This window comes from Papio anubis, chromosome 12, assembly GCF_008728515.1.
Source record: "Papio anubis isolate 15944 chromosome 12, Panubis1.0, whole genome shotgun sequence".
In the NCBI taxonomy this organism is placed as follows: Eukaryota; Metazoa; Chordata; class Mammalia; order Primates; family Cercopithecidae; genus Papio; species Papio anubis.
In genome coordinates, this window is record NC_044987.1 from 81,648,387 (window position 1) to 81,669,716 (window position 21,330).

Genomic DNA, 21,330 nt, shown 5'->3' on the forward strand with positions numbered 1-21,330 from the left:
AATCGAAAGGGATCACAGGTTAAGTGAGAGATTGAGTTAGGTAGAGCAGCACAGAGCACAGTCGCTTTTGCTCTTTTTCCTGGCAAGTTAGCAGTAAGATCGGAGACTCAAATCAAGGCATCAGCCTCTTCTCTGAGTGTTCACTCCAGGGCTCAAGCTCCTTTGAATCTGTTGTACATAGGCATCATGGCCGATGTCAAGCAAAAGACCACATTATTCAGTCAGTGCTGGAATGAGCACTGAGATGAGACTTTCATTATATACTATCTTCAAATTTGGAGTTCTCTCTCATTTTTACTTCTGCTGTTAACAGTGAGAAAATCACAGCAGATAAATTGCTTTTAAAAGCACCTAAAAACTCACTATTTTCCTCAGTGGGGAAAAAAAAATCATTCAAGTTCACATTACAAGTTTTGTAGGAATACAGCTACATTTCACTAAAATGGGGGAGTTATCTGTGTCTTTAAAATATTTTGTGATACTTTCAGTATTGCTGAAAATGTCATGATTTGGCTGGATCAGCTCATGCTACTGGGAGATCATCAGCTCAGGAAAACATACTTTTCTACATTTTTGTGCTTCATGACCCTCTATTGCAGGGTGAAGATAATTTAATAGTTTGTTATCTTTAGAATTCATTAAATGACAGATCATGCTCATGCATTTTAAATAAAGGAGAGGGAAAATGTGTACTATTTCTGCCACTATTTGCTAATCATATTATTTTCAAAATTAATATAGCCATTGAATTCATGAGAGGGCAACACAATTCTGTTGGAAATCATCCCTGCCCTTGACGTGATCATATTTTCTTCAAACCTGATTGTAAACAGATGAGTTCTAGTGGCTTATAGGATAGCAGATAGTGCTTGGAGATGAGCATAAGTTTCTTATTTGGTGTATTATTTCGTTTTCTTATTTGGTGTATTAGTTCGTTTTCACACTGCTATAAAGATACTACCTGAGACTGGGTAGTTTGTAAAGGAAAGAGGTTTAATTGACTTATGGTTCACATGGCTGGTGAGGCCTCAGGAAACTTAACAATCATGGTGGAAGGTAAAGGGGAAGCAAACACCTTCTTCATAAGGCAGCAGGAGAGAGAGAGAGTACATGGGGAAGTGCCACACCTTCAAACCATTAGCTCTCAATTGGCCGGGTGTAGTGGCTCATACCTGTAATCCCAGCCCTTTGGGAGGCCGAGGGGGGCGGATCACAAAGTCAGGAGTTTGAGACCAGCCTGGCCAACATGGTGAAACCCTGTCTCTACTAAAAATACAAAAAAATTAGCCAGACGTGGTGGCACACGTCTGTAGTCCCAGTTACTCAGGAGGATGAGGCAGGAGAATTGTTTGAACCTGGGAGGCGGAGGTTCCAGTGTGCCAAGATCGCACCACTGCACTCCACCTGGGTGACACAGTGAGATTCCATCTCAAAAATAAATAAATAAATAAAACCATGAGCTCTCTTGAGAATTCACTCAACACCAAGAGAACAGCATGGGGGAAACCACCCCCATGATTCAATGTCCTCCCACCAGGTCCCTCCCTTGACACGTGGGAATTACAATTTGACATGAGATTTTGCTTGGGACAGAGTGCCAGACCATATCATCTGGGTTTGAATTTCAAATTCTGTGTAACTCCAAGACAAGAATGCTGTCTCTCTGACTGTGGTAATAACAGCTTCCTAGGCTTTTCCAGTGGTTAGTTTAATACAAAGTGTATAACAGAAAATCTAACACAAATCTGTAGTTACTTGATGTTCACTTGTCCCAGGGAGTACGAAGTTCAAGGAAAAATAAGAAGATGCACTGAACGATTTTTTTTTTTTTTTTTTTTTTTTTACTTAATAGAAATTCCTCGAACATACCAGGAGTATGAGAGCAGTCTTACCTTGAAAATGTTCCTGTTTCAGTTTGTAAATTTTTACTCATCCTGCTTCTACGTAGCTTTCTTTAAAGGGAAGTTCGTAGGCTATCCCGGAAAATACACGTATTTATTTGATAAGTGGAGAAGTGAAGAGGTAAGAATTTCCTTCAGAGGTGAGGTGAGGTGTGTAGCTTCAATACCTCAGTATTAACCACTTTCTGTGTGCCAAGCACTGATTTGCATGCTAAAAAATTACAAAAGATACCTAGACACTGACTGTATCCATAGAGAGTATTGTTTACAGATGAATCCTGTCATTTGATAAACGTCTCAGTTTATTTTTGAGCAAGAAGTTACATTTTGCCTATGGTTTGGCAGTAAAATATGAGACATAAAATGACATAAAGTCTTTATTCCTAAAAATTTCCTGCAAGGGAAGACTGATTACTTTCTGTAGAAATGGTTCTACTATAGGTAGTAGAGTTAGAACAGATCCATGGTTTCCAAATTTTGGAGAATGGAAGATATAACAACTCCCAACCCTAACCCAGATATAAAGACTTAGAATTTTCTAAGAATGAGATCCAGAAATCTGTGTTTTTTAACACAGTTCACAGATGAATCTAATGCAGCTAGCCCGGCACTGGTCTGTGATCAGGTTTGGAGCTATTGGACTAAATATCTCTTAACCCTTCCAACCAAAACCTCGAGATTCTAATCTTATGGTTTAGGGTTTCCTTTAGATGTTGCAAATTTCCATCTTTTTGATCATTCAATTCTGTTTTCTCCCGTCTTGCTTCTGACTAGTGTGATCCTGGAGGCTGTCTTATAGAATTGACAACGCAACTGACCATTATAATGACCGGAAAACAGATTTTTGGAAACATTAAAGAAGCCATTTATCCGTATGTATGACTTACAAGCTTTTTATTTGATTTAAGTAACCATGAGAGATTTCCTCTGGAACAAGATGGAATTTTTTGATTATCATGATGCCTTTGTTAGAAAATGTTTAAGCCAAAAGAAAGCTTTATTTTTAATCAACAGTGAAGGTTGCATTAAGGTAATGTAAACTCTTATTTTTATTTATTTATTTATTTTGGTTCCATGGCTGGCAAGGTTTTAAAAATTTATTTCACAAATAATAATTATCTGTATTTATGAGGTACAATATAATGTTATGAATACAATCTTTTAAATGTTCATTTTTGTTACTTTTCTCTCCTGTGAAGATTTCACTGGGACATCTAAATGCTATATCCTCTGCAGTTTATTCTACACGCTGTGTATTATTTCTGGATATTACTAAAAGGTGAACTTTGTAAAAATATCCATGTGTCATGCAATCTAGACAAAAATAGATTGTAAATGAAATGATGGAGACTTTCAGGTCAATACATGAAAGATTGCTCTCTGATCAAAACACAGCAATAATGAATACATTATAAAAAGAGAAAACTAAACTGACAATTTATCTCAAATAGTGGATGGACATTGTCATGGATAAAAAGAGAAAGAATTATAAAATCATAAGTCTACGATCCTGCACGGCTCCTAGTTAGGAAATGACTGTGCCGGGGCTTGGTATGCAATATAAAGTGGAGTAAAAGTGCTCCACTTAATACAGCGGCTCATCCAGTTTAACTGCACTTGAAGCCAGAGACTGGGTTTATTCTCACTCATGAAAGAAGATTGAAAACACCGTCCCTGCACCTTCCCACCTCCAATATATACACAATTTCATAGTGCCACTCAGGGCTCTATTTCAAGTACTAACAAAAGAAGAGCACGGACTTATCCTCACAAATGGCAATAAATGTGAGCCTAACCTTCTAGTTTCATACTTAGATATACCACATCCATAAGGGAAATAGCCAAACCTTTTTTTTTTTTTTTGAGACAGAGTCACACTGTGTCGCCCACACTAGAGTGCAATGGTGCAATCTCAGCTCACTGCAACCTCCGCCTCCTGGGTCCAAGCAATTTTCCTGCCTCAGCCTCCTGAGTAGCTGGGATTACAGGCACACATCACCACACCCAGCTAAGTTTTTGTAATTTTAGTATAGACAGGGTTTCACCATGTTGACCAGGCTGGTCTGGAACTCCTGGCCTCAGGTGATCCACCTGCCTCAGCCTCCCAAAGTGCTGGGATTACACGTGTGAGCCACAGTGCCTGGCCCCCAAACTTTTATTTTAAGTTCTAGCTCTAGATTGAGAACCCGGAGGACTGAATGGAGGCAATACCTAAACCAAACAGAAGATGAGGGATACATATGCACAGAGAGGGAGAGAGACAAAAGACAGGGGAGGTAAAAGAAAAAAAAAAAAAAAATTAACAACAAAAACCCCGAGCTTTCCTAATAACCAGAATTTCAAAATGTGATAATATTTAATGCTACAAAGGCTGTGAACAAAATCAATTATTAGAAAGCGAACTTACTCCAGCTGATATATCTAACTAGAATATTCTAGCAAAGCCCTTAAAAAATGATGTTGATAATACTAACAACATAAAGGAAGGTGATACTGTCATTAAAACAGATAAGGAAATAAATAAAAATGGACAGAAATGAAATAAGAATAAGTAAATATGAAATGGAAGCAATTGCACATACGTGAAAAATTATACTTTAAATAATGAATACAATAGATGAGAAAATTCCAGAGTACAATTCCAGCCTGGACATGTTTGAAGAATGTATTAGTGAATTGGAAAATAATAGTGAGAAATACCTACCTTATACAGTGTAACAAATATATGACATTTAATAAAAATAAAATAAGGGTATGTTAGATTAAGAGACTTCCACATTAATCTACTAGTAGTTCCAGAAAAAGGTAATTGAGTGAATGGTGAAGGAAAAAAATATTTGAATAGGTAATTGCTGAACATTTTTCAAAAATGAGGAAAAACACAAGTTTCAGAAATGGAAACAAATTCTGAGTATGAATCAAGATACTAGAATTCAATTCAAGACAATATAATTCAGTTCACACCCTGATTCATTATGGTGAAACTACAGAACACCAAAGATAAACCGACAATCTTTAAAAATCTTAAATGAAAAAGATTAACTTTATTCAAATGAATGTCGTCTATACTATCATCAGCTTCTCATCAATAGCATTAGATGCCAAAAGATAGTATTTTCAAGGTTCTCAGTGAAAATAATGTTCCCTTTTGATTTCTAGAACCAGGTTAACTATTATTTACAGTGCTGGTAAAATAGACATTTTTAGACATGAAAAGACTAGGAGAGTTTGCATGTATAGATTGTCATGGAAGGAACTACTGAAAGATTTTCTTAAGCAAAAGGAGATCACAAAGTGAAAGTACAGGATGGAAGAAACATTGGTTAGCACAGAATTTGTTAGCTCCAAACAAATGAAATAATTTTGTAGAATCCAAAATCATATAGAATTTGTGTAGGGAGAACTATAAAATCTTAAAGAAATTTTAAAACTATATAAATGGTGAGAAATATCATGTTGGTGGTCAATTATCCCCAAATTGATATATCGCTTTATTGTTGCTATGATCAAAATATCAGCAGAATTTTTATAGGTATAGACAAGTGGATTCTAAAATGTATATAGAAGGCCAATTAACTAAAATAACCCAAAGAAGTATGATAAAAGAAGAATAAAGCTGTAAGAAATACCCTACTCAATTTGAACGCTTACTAAAAACTACATTAATCAAGACAATGTAGGGTTGGTGAAGGGATAGTTATTTAAACCAGTGGAACGGAGTAGAGATTGTAGAAACAGCTATTGCAGAAATTTGTGCTCTAGCCAAACAGGACCATTTAATTTAAGACAGGTGCAAAAACAATTCATTGATGAAAGAGTAGCCTTTTTTGTAAATGATGTTGGAACAATTGGACATCCCATGTGCAAAATAATAAAAAGCTATGTGAAACTTACACCTCATTCATAAATGTACTCAAAATGGATCATAGACAAAACTAGTTTTTAAAAAAGCAAGGAAGTGATTATTATAAAATTTAAGATAATGGCTATGGACGTGGGGATTGAAGAATTTATAAATGGAATGAAGCACATGAAAGAGCTTCCGAAATTTCTAGCCATGTTCTCTTTCTTGAACTGGATGATCTCTTTTCCACTGTGACTTCAGTTACAGTATGCTCATCTGTTTGATAGTGTCTCAGAAATCACAGGTGCTTTTTCCTCTTTACATCATTCATTTTTCCTCTTTGTGTTTTAGCTTGAGTATAAGCAATATATAAATGTTCCTCTTAATCCACATTTGCTATAGTACTTCATACTGTCTTATTAATTTTTGTCAACTGGAGGCTATAAATGATATCTCATTTTAGTATAATTTTTTCTGATTAACAACACGAATAAGCATTTTTGGCCATATTTGTTTCCTTTTCGATTAAATGCTTGTTCATGTTGTTTAACCATTTTCCTACTTGTCAATCTTTTTTTCAATTTATTTCTATGAATACTTTTAAACCTCTGGTTACTGGTTTTTGTTTATTTGCTTCTTTTTTGGTTGTATATGTTGAAAACATTTTATTCTAAGATAACTGTCATCTTTTTATTTTTTAATAGTATGTTTAGGTCACAGTGTCACAACCACAGAATTATTGATATAATTCTTAGCTGTGGGGTACGGGTTATCCTTTGCATTGTAAGATGTTTAACAGCATCTTTGGACTCTATCCACTAGATGCCAGTAACCCATCCCTCTCCAGTTGGGACAACCAAAATATCCTCAGAGAGTGCAATTGTGTCATTGTGGGCAAAATTACTCCCAGTTGGAAACTATTGCTTTAGATGAACAAAATTACATAACTTTAATATGGTAGAATTTATCAGTCTTTTATTTTGTGGGTTAGCATTTTTAAACAATTGTTTAAGAAATATTTTCCTACCCGGGATTGTAAGACATTTTCATTATTATTTCCTATATCTGTTAAAGTTATGCCAAAAGTAAGGTTCTGGGCAAAATACTGGATATACAGATGTACTGATAAAAAGTTATATGGAAACACACAGACATATACAAAGATATTCTCATATACTTACTTCTAAATTTTTTATACATTCTAACATTATTGTTTTTCACTTTCAAATTCTAAATACATATGGACAGGATTTTTATGTTTGATATGAGATACAAGTCTATTTTGTACATATATGTGTATATATATCTATAAACTATATATTGTATAAACCCTTATATTACCATTTATTGAAAAGTTCCTTTTTCCTGTGCTCCATCATCTAGAATACTATTCATCTACATACAATATTATCTACAATACTTTTTATGCCATATAAACACTATCCACATGCCATATAAACACTATCTACATGCCATATAAATACTGTCTACAATTATACCAAGTGCAAGGCTATTTCAAGTTTTCCATTCTATCCCAAGATTTGTTTATCCCTGTACCAGTACAGCAATCTCTCTCTTTTTTTAACTGTTAAGTTCAGAGGTATATGTGCAGGTTTGTTACACAAGTAACTTGTGTCATGGGGGTTTGTTGTATAGATTATTTTATCATCCAGGTATTAAATCTAATACCCAATAATTATTCTTCCTGATCCTCTCCCTCTTCCCACACTCCACCTTCTGATAGGCCCCAGTGTGTGCTGTTCCCCTCTATGTGTCCATGTGTTTTCATCATTTGACTCTCACTTATAAGTGAGAGCATGTGGTATTTGGTTTTCTGTTCTTGCATTAGTTTGCTAAGGATAATGGCCTCCAGCTCCATCCATGTTCCTGCCAAGAACATGATCTTATCTTGTTCTTTTCTATGGATGCCTAGCATTCCATGGTGTATGTGTACCACATTTTCATTATCTACTCTACCACTGATGGACATTTAGGTTGATTCCATGTCTTTGCTGTTGTGAATACAGTACTACAGTCTCTTAATTAATACAGTTTTCTAAGTCTTGATATCTTGTGGGGCAACATTTATCAACTTATTTTTTATCTGTAGAACTGTCTTGGCTATTCTTGGTCTTTTATCAATCTATATAAATTTTATAAACATCTTGTCAGATTTTACATGGAAAAATAATTTGGCTTTTTCATTGAAATTATATTTTAATTGTTTCAATATAAACCATTGAATTTTTAAAAATAATACCAAGCCTTCTTACTCGTGAACACTTAAAATGGACTTTAATGAATTCTAATAAATATTTTAAACTTCTACATATAGGTCTTATAAATCTTTTGTCACATCAATTTCTAGGTAGTTTTTATTTGCTATTGTAAATGATATATTTTAAAAAATATATATGTTTTCTACTTGTGTGTTGTGGGTATAGAGGAATGAAATATATTAATAAATCCTAATATTATTTCTAATTATTTTGTCTGACTTCACTTGGGTTTTCTATTCAATCACATCACTGTTAATAATCACAGATTTCTCCTTTATTTCCAATGATTTTGCCTTTCTTATTTTATTTTACGCCTAAGATCTCCAGTAATCTTGAATGTGATCATGCAAATTCTTATTTTGTTCTTGATTCTAAAGTGAATGCTTCAGACTTTTCCCTATTATGAATGATGTTTGCAGCCTGGTGCATTGGCTCATGCCTGTAATCCCAACACTTTGGGAGGTTGAGGAGGGAGGATCGCTTGAGCCCAGGAGTTCAAGACCAGCCTGGGCAACAAAATGAGACCCCATCATACAGAATAAAATTTAAAAATTAGCCAGGCATGAAGGCACATGCCTTTAGTCCCAGCTACTTGAGAGGTGGAGGCAGGAGAAAAGGTCAAGGCTGCAGTGAGCTGTGATTGCACTACTGCACTCCAGCCTGAGTGGCAGAGTGAGACCCTGTCTCAAAAAAGAAAGAAATAAAGGAGACAGACATAGAGGAAGATAAAAGGAGAGAGAGAAAGAGAGAGAGTGAGAAGAAGGGAGGGAGGGAGGAAGGAAGGAAGGAAGGAAGGGAGGGAAGGGAAGGGAAGGGAGGGAAGGGGAAGGGAAGGAAAAGGAAGGAATGAAGGAAGGGAAAGAAAGAGAAAGAAAAAGAAAAAGAAAGAAAAGAAGGAAAAAGAAAGAGGAAGGAAGGAAGGGAGGAAGAGAAAGAAAGAAAAGAGGAAGGAAGGAAGGAAGGAAGGAAGGAAGGAAGGAAAAGTTTGCCCTAGGATTTTAGTAGATATTTCTGATAAGACTGAAATAATTTTTTTTTCTGTTTGTACTTTTCTTTCCTAAGTAGGTTTTAATACATCAAATACATTTTTCTGCATCAATTGAGATGATTTTATATTTTTCACCTCAAACCAGTCAATGTAATATATTTATTGATTTGCTAATTTTATTTTCTTTTTTAAAACTCTCTTTTATAAAAAAGTAATACATTCTCAAGATATATCATCTTTTTATATAGCATGGAATACAGTTGGTTAAAATTTTGTTTAATGTTATTGTATTTATTTTCACATTATTTAAGTCATTTCCTATTATAATCAATTTCATATTTGTTTGAATTTTCTTCCGAGCATCATGACAGCATCAGGATTAGTAAGTGGTTTTTAGTGATAACCCTCTCCTCCACTTATTCCTTAGCCATGCTGTCTCTGAGTGAATATATTTCTCTGAACAGAGTAAAGATTGTCTTATTTTCTCGATCACCCTAATAAAGAACTCTTGACTTCTGCATGTATCATGAAAAGAACACTAGATTTTGATTTGCGCTTTGGCTGGAGTCATTTCCCTTTGCTCTGTGATCTTAAGTTTCTCAATCTCTAATTTCTGCTAGGTTCCAGATCTAACACTCTGATTCTCTGATCGTTTTCTTGTTAGTTACATTTCATATATTAACTTTTATCATTTCCAACAGCTTGGCTTTGAATTGGTGGAGACGCCGAAAAGCTCGGACAAACTCTGAGAAGCTGTATAGTCGATGGGAGCAGGATCATGACCTTGAAAGTTTTGGACCCCTTGGGCTTTTCTATGAGTACTTAGAAACAGGTAATTTTTAACCACTGTTCTGAAACATAGAGTCGGCATGAATGAGTGGTTTTTCAGCTCCTGATATTTCTTTCTGCCTTGCACGTGGTAGGTGTTCAATAAATCACTGGCTGACTGGCAAAAACGATAAGTGGAGGGATATAAAGAAAATTTGTTCCCTATTTCCCTGTTCCATCAAACAGACTGTGGAATAAAGTTTAGTTTCAAAACACTAATCTCAGAGACATAATTCCTGTTAATTGAATGTTAATATTGTTGAACCAAATCAAGTAAGAGTCGTTTTTTAACACCCATCTCAAATTCGCTTTGATGGCTATTTCTCCATTTCTTTGCCTCAGTGACAGCTCAAAGACAAAATAAGTTGCTCGGAAAAATTTCCAGAGTTTGACTTGCAGTTAGTGTATGTCCTTTCTGTGAGGCTAAAAGTAAGGCTAAAAGTGATTATGTAAGGGAAATACAAGCTGAACACAAGAAACATCCAAAACATTGCAAGGTTTGAATAGAGAAGAGACTCTTGAGGAGCAACTTTCAGAGAGATTTTTCCGGGAACTGTTTATATGGTCTGCTCAGAGTGTTTTATCTCAAGCAACTTTCTCTGTTTCTCTCATAGAATTAAGGAAACTGTTTGTTTGTTTGTTTGTTTGAGAAAGAGTCTCGCTCTGTCACCCAGGCTGGAGTGCAGCAGCCCGATCTCAGCTCACTGCAGCCTCTGCCTCCTGTGTTCAAGCGATTCTCCTGCTTCAGGAAATGGTCTCGATCTCCTGACCTCATGATTCGCCCACCTTGGCCTCCCAAAATGCTGGGATTACAGGTGTAAGCCCCAGTGCCCTGCCAAGAAAAAAATTTTCTTACCTTTCAAGAGCCTGTAAAACCATGGTAGAATGTATGAGATGATCCAAAATTCTTCATGCTTCTCCAGTGCAATACATTTATGTGACACATGGATTGAAATATAAATTTAGGACAAATAGAATCTATTTTATACAACTCTTTGTAAGCTCAGATAATCTTTGCTTTATAAGGTGATGAGGCTATAATTTTTAATTAATTGTGTAAGTTTCAAATGAGTTTGCACATACCTGCATCAGAGATTATTACTGACATTAAAAAGTTGAAACAAAGGTTTCTTAAGATTGTTTACCACTTACTAAGACATAATTAATTTATTCTGAAAACTTTATATATTATCTCTGATTTTGAAACAATTTTGCAGAGTATTCATTATTCTACACATTTTATTGTTGTGGATTCTGAAACTTGCATAGTTTAATAAGATTTTTATGGACCACAAAGATTTTAGGTAGAGATATTAGATGTGAACCTAGAAAGTTCGTGTTGCTTCTACATAATACTTCCTCTTCATTTTCTACCTCGTAGGTTAGGTAGAGAAAGCAGGGAAAAAAGGAAATTAATATGTACTTTTTTCACTTGATAACAAGACCGATTCAGTCAGATGAGAGAAACTAAATTCCAGAAACATTTGAAACATTTAAAAATGGAAGAATAATGGAATTTTTTTTATTTTCTCCTTTAATGGAAAGCCATTTCCATTAAATGGCTTTTTATTTTTTTTCTTCAATCATTTGGGAAGCTTGGGCTGTTAGTTGCATGGGTTCTTTTACCCAAAACATTGTTGTAAACAAAAGAATAAAAGTGTGGGGATAAGCTAACTTACACAGATGTGATCCTCCATTGAGTCTTGATGAAGACAGAGAATAAAACTTATTTAGAAAGATGTCATGATAGTAAGGAGAATCAAGACCTTAACAAATTTCTTATTCTAGAAGATGTATATTTCCATTTCCAGCACACACACACACACATACACACACACACACACCCAGATGGCTGCTGGGAATATACAAATGAATCAGTCATTATGCCTGATCTCAAAAAGTAGATTGAATCTAAGATGGCAGAATAGGAACAGCTCCAGGCGACAGCTCCCAGCATGAGCGAAGCAGAAGACAGGTGATTTCTGCATTTCCAACTGAGGTACAGGGTTCATCTCACTGGGGCGTGTTGGACAGTGGGTGCAGGACAATGAGAGCAGCCCACCGAGCGAGAGGTGAAGCAGGGTGAGACATCACCTCACCTGGGAAGTGCAAGGGGTCAGGGAATTCCCTTTCCTAGCCAAAGGAAACCATGACACACAACACCTGGAAAATCAGGTCACTCCCACCCTAATACTGTGCTTTTCCAAGGGTCTTAGCAAACGGCACACTAGGAGATTATATCCTGTGCCTGGCTCAGAGAGTCCCATGCCCACTGAGTCTCCCTCATTGCTAGCACAGCAGTCTGTGATCTAATTGCAAGATGGCAGCGAGGCTAGGGGAGGGGTGCCCACCATTGCTGAGGCTTGAGGGGTAAACAAAGTGGCCAGGAAGCTTGAACTGGGTGGAGCCCACCACAGCTCAAGGAGGCCTACCTGCCACTGTATACTCCACCTTTGAGGACAAGGCATAGCCAAACAAAAGGCAGCAGAAACCTCTGTAGATTTAAATGACCCTGTCTGACAGCTTTGAAGAGAGTAGTGGTTCTCCCAGCACGGAGTTTGAGATCTGAGACAGATCGCCTCCTCAACTGGGTCCCTGACCCCCGAGTAGTCTAACTGGGAGGCACCCCTCAGTAGGGGCAGACCTCACATGGCTGGGAACCCCTCTGAGACGAAGCTTCCAGAGGAACAGTCAGGAAGCAACATTTGCTGTTCAGCAATATTCACTGTTCTGCAGCCTTCGCTACTGATACCCAGGCAAACAAGGTCTGGAATGGACCTCCGGCAAACTCCAGCAGACCTACAGCTGAGGGTACTGACTGTTAGAAGGAAAATTAACAAACAGAAAGGACATCCTTACCAGAACCCTATCTGTATGTCACCATCATCAAAGACCAAAGGTAGATAAAACCACAAAGATGGGAAAAAAACAGAGCAGAAAAGCTGAAAATACTAAAAATCAGAGTGCCCCCCACACCACCTGCAAAGGAATGTAGCTGCTCGCCAGCAATGAAACAAAGCTGATCAGAGAATGACTTTGGCAAGTTGAGAGAAGAAGGCTTCAGACGATCAAACTTCTCCAAGCTAAAGGAGGAAGTTCGAACCCATCACAAAGAAGCTAAAAACTTTGAAAAAAGATTAGATGAATGGCTAACTAGAATAACCAATGTGTGGAAAAGTCCTTAAATGACGTGATGGAGCTGAAAACCATGGCATGAGAACTACGTGATGAATGCACAAGCTTCAGTAACCAATTGTTTCAATGGGAAGAAAGGGTATCAGTGATTGAAGATCAAATGAATGAAATGAATGAATGAAATGAAGTGAGAAGAGAAGTTTAGAGAAAAAAGAGTAATGAACAAAGCTTCCAAGAAATATGGGACTATGTGAAAAGGCCAAATCTACATCTGATTGGTGTACCTGAAAGTGATGGGGAGAATGGAACCAAGTTGGAAAACACTCTGCAGGATATTATCCAGGAGAACTTCCCCAACCTAGTAAGGCAGGCCAACATTCAAATTCAGGAAATACAAAGAATGCCACAAAGGTACTCCTCGAGAAGAGCAACTCCAAGACACGTAACTGTCAGATTCACCAAAGTTGAAATGAAGGAAAAAATGTTAAGGGCAGCCAGAGAGAAGGATCAGGTTACCCACAAAGGGAAACCCATCAGACTAACAGCGGATCCCTCGGCAGAAAATCTACAAGCCAGAAGAGAGTGGGGGCCAATATTCAACATTCTTAAAGAAAAGAATTTTCAACCCAGAAATTCATATCCAGCTAAACTAAGTTTCATAAGTGAAGGAGAAATAAAATCCTTTACAGACAAGCAAATGCTGAGAGGCCTGCCCTACAAGACCTCCTGAAGGAAGCACTAAACATGGAAAGGAACAACTGGTACCAGCCAGTGCAAAAACATGCCAAATTGTTAAGACCATTGATGCTAGGAAGAAACTGCATCAACTAATGAGCAAAATAACCAGCTAACATCATAACGACAGGATCAAATTCAACAATATTAACCTTAAATGTAAATAGGCTAAATGGTCCAATTAAAAGACACAGACTGGCAAATTGGATAAAGAGTCAAGACCCATCAGTGTGCTGTATTCAGGAAAACCATCTCACATGCAGAGACACACATATGCTCAAAATAAAGGGATGGAGGAAGATCTACCAAGCAAATGGAAAACAAAACAAAACAAAAGGCAGAGATTGCAATCCTACTTTCTGATAGAACAGACTTTAAACCAACAAAGATCAAAAGAGACAAAGAAGGCCACTACATAATGGTAAAGAGATCAATTCAACAAGAAGAGCTAACTATCCTAAATATATATGCACCCAATACAGGAGCACCCAGATTCATAAAACAAGTCCTTAGAGACTTACAAAGAGACTTAGACTCCCACACATTAATAATGGGAGACTTTAACACCCCACTGTCAACATTAGATGGATCAACAAGACAGAAAGTTAACCAGGATATCCAGGAATTGAACTCAACTCTGCACCAAGTGGACCTAATAGACATCTACAGAACTCCCCTCCCCAAATCAACAGAATATACATTATTCTCAGCACCACATCGCACTTATTCCAAAATTGACCACATAGTTGGAAGTAAAGCACTCCTCAGCAAATGTAAAAGAACAGAAATTATAACAAACTGTCTCTCAGAACACAGTGCAATCAAACTAGAACTCAGGATTAAGGAACTCACTCAAAACCACTCAACTACATGGAAACTGAACAACCTGCTCCTGAATGACTACTGGGTACATAATGAAATGAAGGCAGAAATAAAGGTGCTCTTTGAAACCAATGAGAGCAAAGATACAACATACCAGAATCTCTGGGACATATTTAAAGCAGTGTGTAGAGGGAAATTTATAGCACTAAATGCACACAAATCAGGAAAGATCTAAAATTGACACCCTAACATCACAGTGAAAAGAACTAGAGAAGCAAGAGAAAATACATTCAAAAGCTAGCAGAAGGCAAGAAATAACTAAGATCAGAGCAGAATTGAAGGAGATCAAGACAAAAAAACTCTCCAAAAAAATCAGTGAATCCAGGAGCTGGTTGTTTGAAAAGATCAACAAAATTGATAGACCACTAGCAAGACTAATAAAGAAGAAATGAGAGAAGAATCAAATAGACACAATAAAAAAATGATAAAGGGGATATCACCACTGATCCCACGGAAATACAAACTACCATCAGAGAATACTATAAACACCTCTACACAAATAAACTAAAAAACCTAGGAGAAATGGATAAATTCCTGGACACATACACTCTGCAAAGACTAAACCATGAAGAAGATTAATCCCTGAATAGACCAATAACAGGCTCTGAAATTGAGGCAATAATTAATAGCCTACCAACCAAAAAATTTCCAGGACCAGATGGATTCACAACTGGAACCCACTAGAAAAGGCGGAGGAGCTGGTACCATCTCTTCTGGAAACTATTCCAACTGGATTGGTGGTTATGGAATCCTCCCTAACTCACTTTAGAGGCCATCATCCTGAAGGATACCCTCAAAGCTCAGACATAACAAAGAGAATTTTAGACCATCCCTGATGAACATCAAAAAACTTACAAAATACTGGTAAACTGGATACAGTACATCAAAAGCTGTCCGCCAACTATGATCAAGTAGCCATCCCTGGAACGTGCTGGTCTAACATACACAAACTAACAAACGTAATCCAGCATATAAAACAGAACCAAAGACAAATACATGATTATCCTGGCCGATGCAGAAAAGGCCTTTGACAAAATTCACAGCCCTTCATGCTAAAAACTCAATAAATTCAATATTGATGGAACATATCTCAAAATAATAAGAGCTATTTATGACAAAACCCACAGCCAATATCATACCAGAATGGGCAAAACTGGGGCATTCCCTTTGAAAACTGGTACAAGATAGGATGCCCCTCACCACTCCTGCCTCCAAGTGTTCGAAGTTCTACAGGGCAAGCAATCAGGTGTGAGAAAGTTAGAAATATAGGGTATTCAATTAGGAAAAGAGGAAGTCAAATTGTCCCTGTTTGCAGATGGCATGATTGTATATTTAGCAAACCCCATTGTCTCAGCCCAAAATCTCCTTAAGCTGATAAGCAACTTCAGCAAAGTCTCAGGATACAAAATGAATGTGCAAAAATCATAAGCATTCTTATACACCAATAACAAACAGAGGGTCAAATCATGAGTGAACTCCCATACACAATTGCTTCAAATAGAATAAAATACCTAGGAATCCAACTTACAAGGGATGTGAAAGACCTCTTCAAGGAGAACTACAAACCACCGCTCAACGAAATAAAAGAGGACACAAACAAATGGAAGAACATTCCATGCTCATGGATAAAAAGAATCAACATCGTGAAAATGGCCATACTGCCCAAGGTAATTTGTAGATTCAATGCCATCCTTATTAAGCTACCAATGCCTTTCTTCACAGAATTGGAAAAAACTACTTTAAAGTTCATATGGAACCAAAAAAGAGCCCACATTGCTAAGACAATCCTAAGCCAAAAAAACAAAGCTGGAGGCATCACGCTACCTGACTTCAAACTATACTACGAGGCTGCAGTAACCAAACCAGCATGGTACTGGTACCAAAACAGAGATAGAGACCAATGGAACAGAACAGAGCCCTCAGAAATAATACCACACATCTACAACCATCTGATCTTTGACAGACTTGACAAAAATGAGAAATGGGAAAAGGATTCTCTATTTAATAAATGGTGCTGGGAAAACTGGCTAGCCATATGTAGAAAGCTGAAACTGGATCCCTTCTTTACACCTTGTACAAAAATTAATTCAAAATGGATTAGAGACGTAAATGTTAGACCTAAAACCATAAAAACCCTAGAATAAAACCTAGGCAATACCATTCAGGACATAGGTATGGGCAAGGACTTCATGTCTAAAACACCAAAAGCAATGGCAACAAAAGTCAAAACTGACAAATGGGATCTAATTAAACTAAAGAGTTTCTGCACAGCAAAAGAAACTACCATCAGAGTGAACAGGCAACCTACAGAATGGGAGCAAATTTTTACAATCTACTCATCTGACAAAGGGCTAATATCCAGAACCTACAAAGAACTCAAACAAATTTACAAGAAAAAAACAACCCCATGAAAAAGTGGGTGAAGGATATGAACAGACACTTCTCAAAAGAAGACATTTATGCAGCCAACAGACACATAAAAAAATGCTCATCATCACTCACCATCAGAGAAATGCAAATCAAAACCACAATGAAATACCATACCATGCCAGTTAGAATGACGATCTTTAAAAAGTCAGGAAACAACAGGTGCTGGAGAGGGTGTAGAGAAATAGGAACACTTTTACACTGTTGGTGGGATTGTAAACTAGTTTAACCATTGTGGAAGACAGCATGACTAGTCCTCAAGGATCTAGAACTAGAAATACCATTTGACCCAGCCATCCCACTACTGGGTATATACCCAAAGGATTATAAATCATGCTGCTATAAAGACACATGCACACATATGTTTATTACGGCACTATTCACAATAGCAGACTTGGAACCGACCCAAATGTCCATCAATGACAGACTGGATTAAGAAAATGTGACACATATACGCCATGGAGTACTATGCAGTCATAAAAAAGGATGAGTTCGTGTCCTTTTTAGGAACATGGATGCAGCTGGAAATCATCATTCTCAGCAAACTATCGCAAGAACAGAAAACCAAACACTGCATGTTCTCAATCATAGGTGGGAACTGAACAATGAGAACACTTGGACACAAGAAGAGGAACATCACACACCGGGGCCTGTCATGGGGTAGGGGGCGAGGGGAGGGATAGCATTAGGAGATAAACCTAATGTAAATGACGAGTTAATGGGTGCAGCACACCAACGTGGCACATGTATACATATGTAACAAACCTTCATGTTTTGCATATGTACCCTAGAACTTAAAGTATAATAAAAAATAAATACATACATACATACATACATAAAAGTAGATGGGCTAGCAAGATTGAAAAACTTGGTTACCTCACTAAATTGCTAATACAAATGTAAAGACTAGACAAGCATAAACCTAAACTTAGCCCATAATAAAAGGCAAAGAGAAGTAGATTTTGTTCTAACAAACATGTTTCTAATGGAAGAGCAAAGAAGGAACTCAACCATGCATACCCAGTTTCTTTCTTCCAGTTCTAGCAAGCAGGTAAGTCCCCTGTGGAGAGGAGGGATTGGAGAGACAGACGGAAGCCTGAATTGTCATATTCGTGTGGATCACTCCAAAATGAAGGAAGTAGCAGGATTTGGACAGGGTGTTCTTGTCTTTCTCCTTCACAATAATGACTTCATGCCTTTTTCTTTTCTCTACAGTTATTCAATTTGGATTTGTTACACTATTTGTGGCCTCTTTTCCTTTGGCTCCTCTTCTTGCTCTCATAAATAATATTGTAGAGATTCGAGTGGATGCCTGGAAACTTACCACTCAATACAGGAGAACTGTAGCTTCTAAAGCTCATAGCATAGGTGTTTGGCAAGACATTCTTTATGGAATGGCTGTCCTTTCTGTTGCAACTAATGTAAGTGGACCTATTTCAGTGGGGTGACTTTGTATTTCATTTTGAGGGGCACGGGGAGATGCGAATGATGCTTAATCTTTACATTGATTTCATCATGGTGATACTTTATAAAGCTAAAAGTTCCCAAAATAACTGTTAAGCACTGACCAATATAGAAAAACCGATGTCATGCTAACTCTTAGAAATACAAGAACAATGACACAGTTTCACAGCATGTGACAAAGTAGACAGAAAATAAGTAACAGTATAATGTGTTTGGATAAAATAATTAAAAAATGATTATTTTTGTATTTGTATACTACAGAGAATGTACATTTACCTGTTATGTTTATGAAACACTTAAAATGTAAGAAAAATTTCCAAAAGTATAACTTTTACAATGCATTTTAACTTACAATATACTTTACAAATTGAAGTTGATAATAAGATAATAAAAAAAGAAAATCTAATACTTTTAAGTAGGATTCATATAAGAGAAAACAAAATTGAAATCATAGAGCTTAATTTAAATGAAAGCTTATAGGAATGAGCCAAAACCACTATTACAGAAAACTCCATTGCCATGCATTTTTAATTATTAAAAGAAGACTGGAAAATGAGCTGAGTATATAACTTAAGACACTATCAAAAATTGTAAATCAAATTGATAGAAAGTAGTAAAAAAGAATAAAGATGTAATCAGAAATAAATTAGAAAACAAAAAGTGACATAATTGCTAAGTAAATCAAGAGCTAGACAAAGTAAGTAAAACTCTGGAAAAAAAAGTATGAGAGACTGTTGTGTACCAATTTACTCCAATATATTTTGAAATATATTTGAAATGACCACTTGTTTAGAAAGCAAAATGTCAGATCTATTCACTAAGTAATAGAAAGCCCGAATGGACCATTAGCCATAGAAATTACAATGGAATTTTTAAAGCATAGCACTAAAAATATAGGTGCCAGAGCCAGGTGGTTTTTAATTGACATATCTAACCTAAAATAAATATGCTATTTATACTATTCTGGAACTTAGGAAAGGATGGGAAAATATCATTTCTGTGGAATCAAGTACTGAAATTAATTGCACTGAACTGTGAGAAATTTGCAAACACATGATATTCAGTTTCTTCATTCCTTTCCTGTTAATCTCTTACACACACACACACACACACACACACACACCCCACACCATACCCTGCAGTCCTACCTCATTGGGTTAGTCTAAGAAAGTGAATTTGGTTAAGGATAGTAGAACTGTGCTGTTAAACAATAAGAAATAGCAAGGCTTGATGGAAAGAACATGGTTCTTGGAGACAGATACATTTTGGTCTGACTCTCTACTTAGCCACTTTGTAGCTATGAAATCCTGGAATACTGATCACACACTGTAAATAAGCTGTTTTGTGTTTCAGGACAAAGACTTGCATATTACTATGATTTGTAATAGTATTTAATTATTTTGCATCTGTACAATTTATGGTACTGAGAGATGTACAAGTCAGACATTATTAAAACTAAATTGGCAGCCCACGATCTTCCTCTTTTTTTATTCTTCAGGCCTTTATTGTTGCATTTACGTCGGACATCATTCCCCGTCTAGTTTACTACTATGCTTACTCAACAAATGCCACACAGCCTATGAAAGGATATGTGAATAATAGCCTGTCAGTATTCCTGATAGCTGATTTTCCAAACCACACTGCACCTTCGGAAAAACGAGACTTCATCACTTGCAGGTGATTTGTTTGTTTGTTTAGGTTTTAGTTTTATCCTTTAAGTGTATTTCTTAAGTTATCTATTACCTTTATGTCTTACAATATAAAGGATTTTCTTAGGGCAACAAAAATCCTGTATAAATAAATTGTATCCATTCTAGAATTCACACATTGCATGATTCAGATTTGAAAAGGTAAAATGGCAAAAACTAAGAGATTATGGGTAAAGATAACATTAATTTAAAATTTTTTCTTACTTTCTAATTTATCAAAAGGGTTTGTCACCAACAAGTGCCCCTTAGTCCAAAGCTGCAATAATCTATAGATCATACAACATTGTCATATTGTATATACATTTAACTTACTTGAATTTATCTGTGTCCTCAGAAAAGAGAGTGTGTGAGAGAGAAATAACAATATAATACTATGATATAATAATATGATTAGTTCACCACCTATCCTGCTAAAAGGTTTTATTCTGTATAGGGAATATAAAATTGCATATGTGAACCTACTGTTTTTACACTCAGTGTATCATGTACTCTGGGATCTTTTAACCATACAATTTAAAGACACACACACACACACACACACACACACACATATGCTTATCAAGGCCCCTTAATTTAAACCAGCTGTTTCATTTGAGACTCCAAAAAAAAAAAAGAGCAAAATATTGCAAGACAAGCAGACATTATTATATTGCTATATTACATATTTGAGTATAATGAAATCATAGCCTAATGTGTTTAAGAGCATGGCCAGCGGTGTCAGATTTCTAGATGTGATTACCCACTAGCTGGACTAACTATTTCAGTAAGACCAGTATCCAGTGACTTTATAGAAGAGAATGAACACACAAAGTTGGACATTAAGAAAATTTCAGAATTGTGTTAGGAAAAACAAAGCAATACAATATCAGAACAGCCAAGAGAAAATAGAGTTTCAAGAAGATAGAAGTGGCCTATAATATTCTTATTTTTGAAAGTCAAATCAAAGGATTAATATATACCTGCAATTTAAGGATAGGAGAGAAGGAAAGGATTGGGAGTGTTAAGGAGTGGGAAAAGAGGAAGTGGAAGCAGCAAATTTTGAATAACTTATTTGAGAAGCTTGTCTTTGAAGGGCAAGAGAGAAGTTTCACTTGTGTGTTTCTTCTTAGGTCTATTTTGCATGTAAGTAGCATATACC

At 36.4% G+C, this 21,330-nt stretch overlaps 1 protein-coding gene across 8 annotated transcripts in view; it reads left to right on the forward strand.

Moving 5' to 3' along the window:
• The window catches only part of ANO5 (anoctamin 5), a 99,087-nt gene that overhangs the window by 70,342 nt on the left and 7,415 nt on the right, over positions 1 to 21,330 (forward strand). For all 8 annotated transcript variants that reach the window (XM_031653385.1, XM_031653383.1, XM_031653384.1 and 5 more), the window contains 5 exons: positions 1,853 to 2,022; positions 2,676 to 2,773; positions 9,714 to 9,844; positions 18,235 to 18,440; positions 19,982 to 20,160. In XM_031653385.1, the coding sequence (XP_031509245.1) occupies positions 1,853 to 2,022; positions 2,676 to 2,773; positions 9,714 to 9,844; positions 18,235 to 18,440; positions 19,982 to 20,160 (784 nt within the window). The remainder of the gene's footprint in view (positions 1 to 1,852; positions 2,023 to 2,675; positions 2,774 to 9,713; positions 9,845 to 18,234; positions 18,441 to 19,981; positions 20,161 to 21,330) is intronic.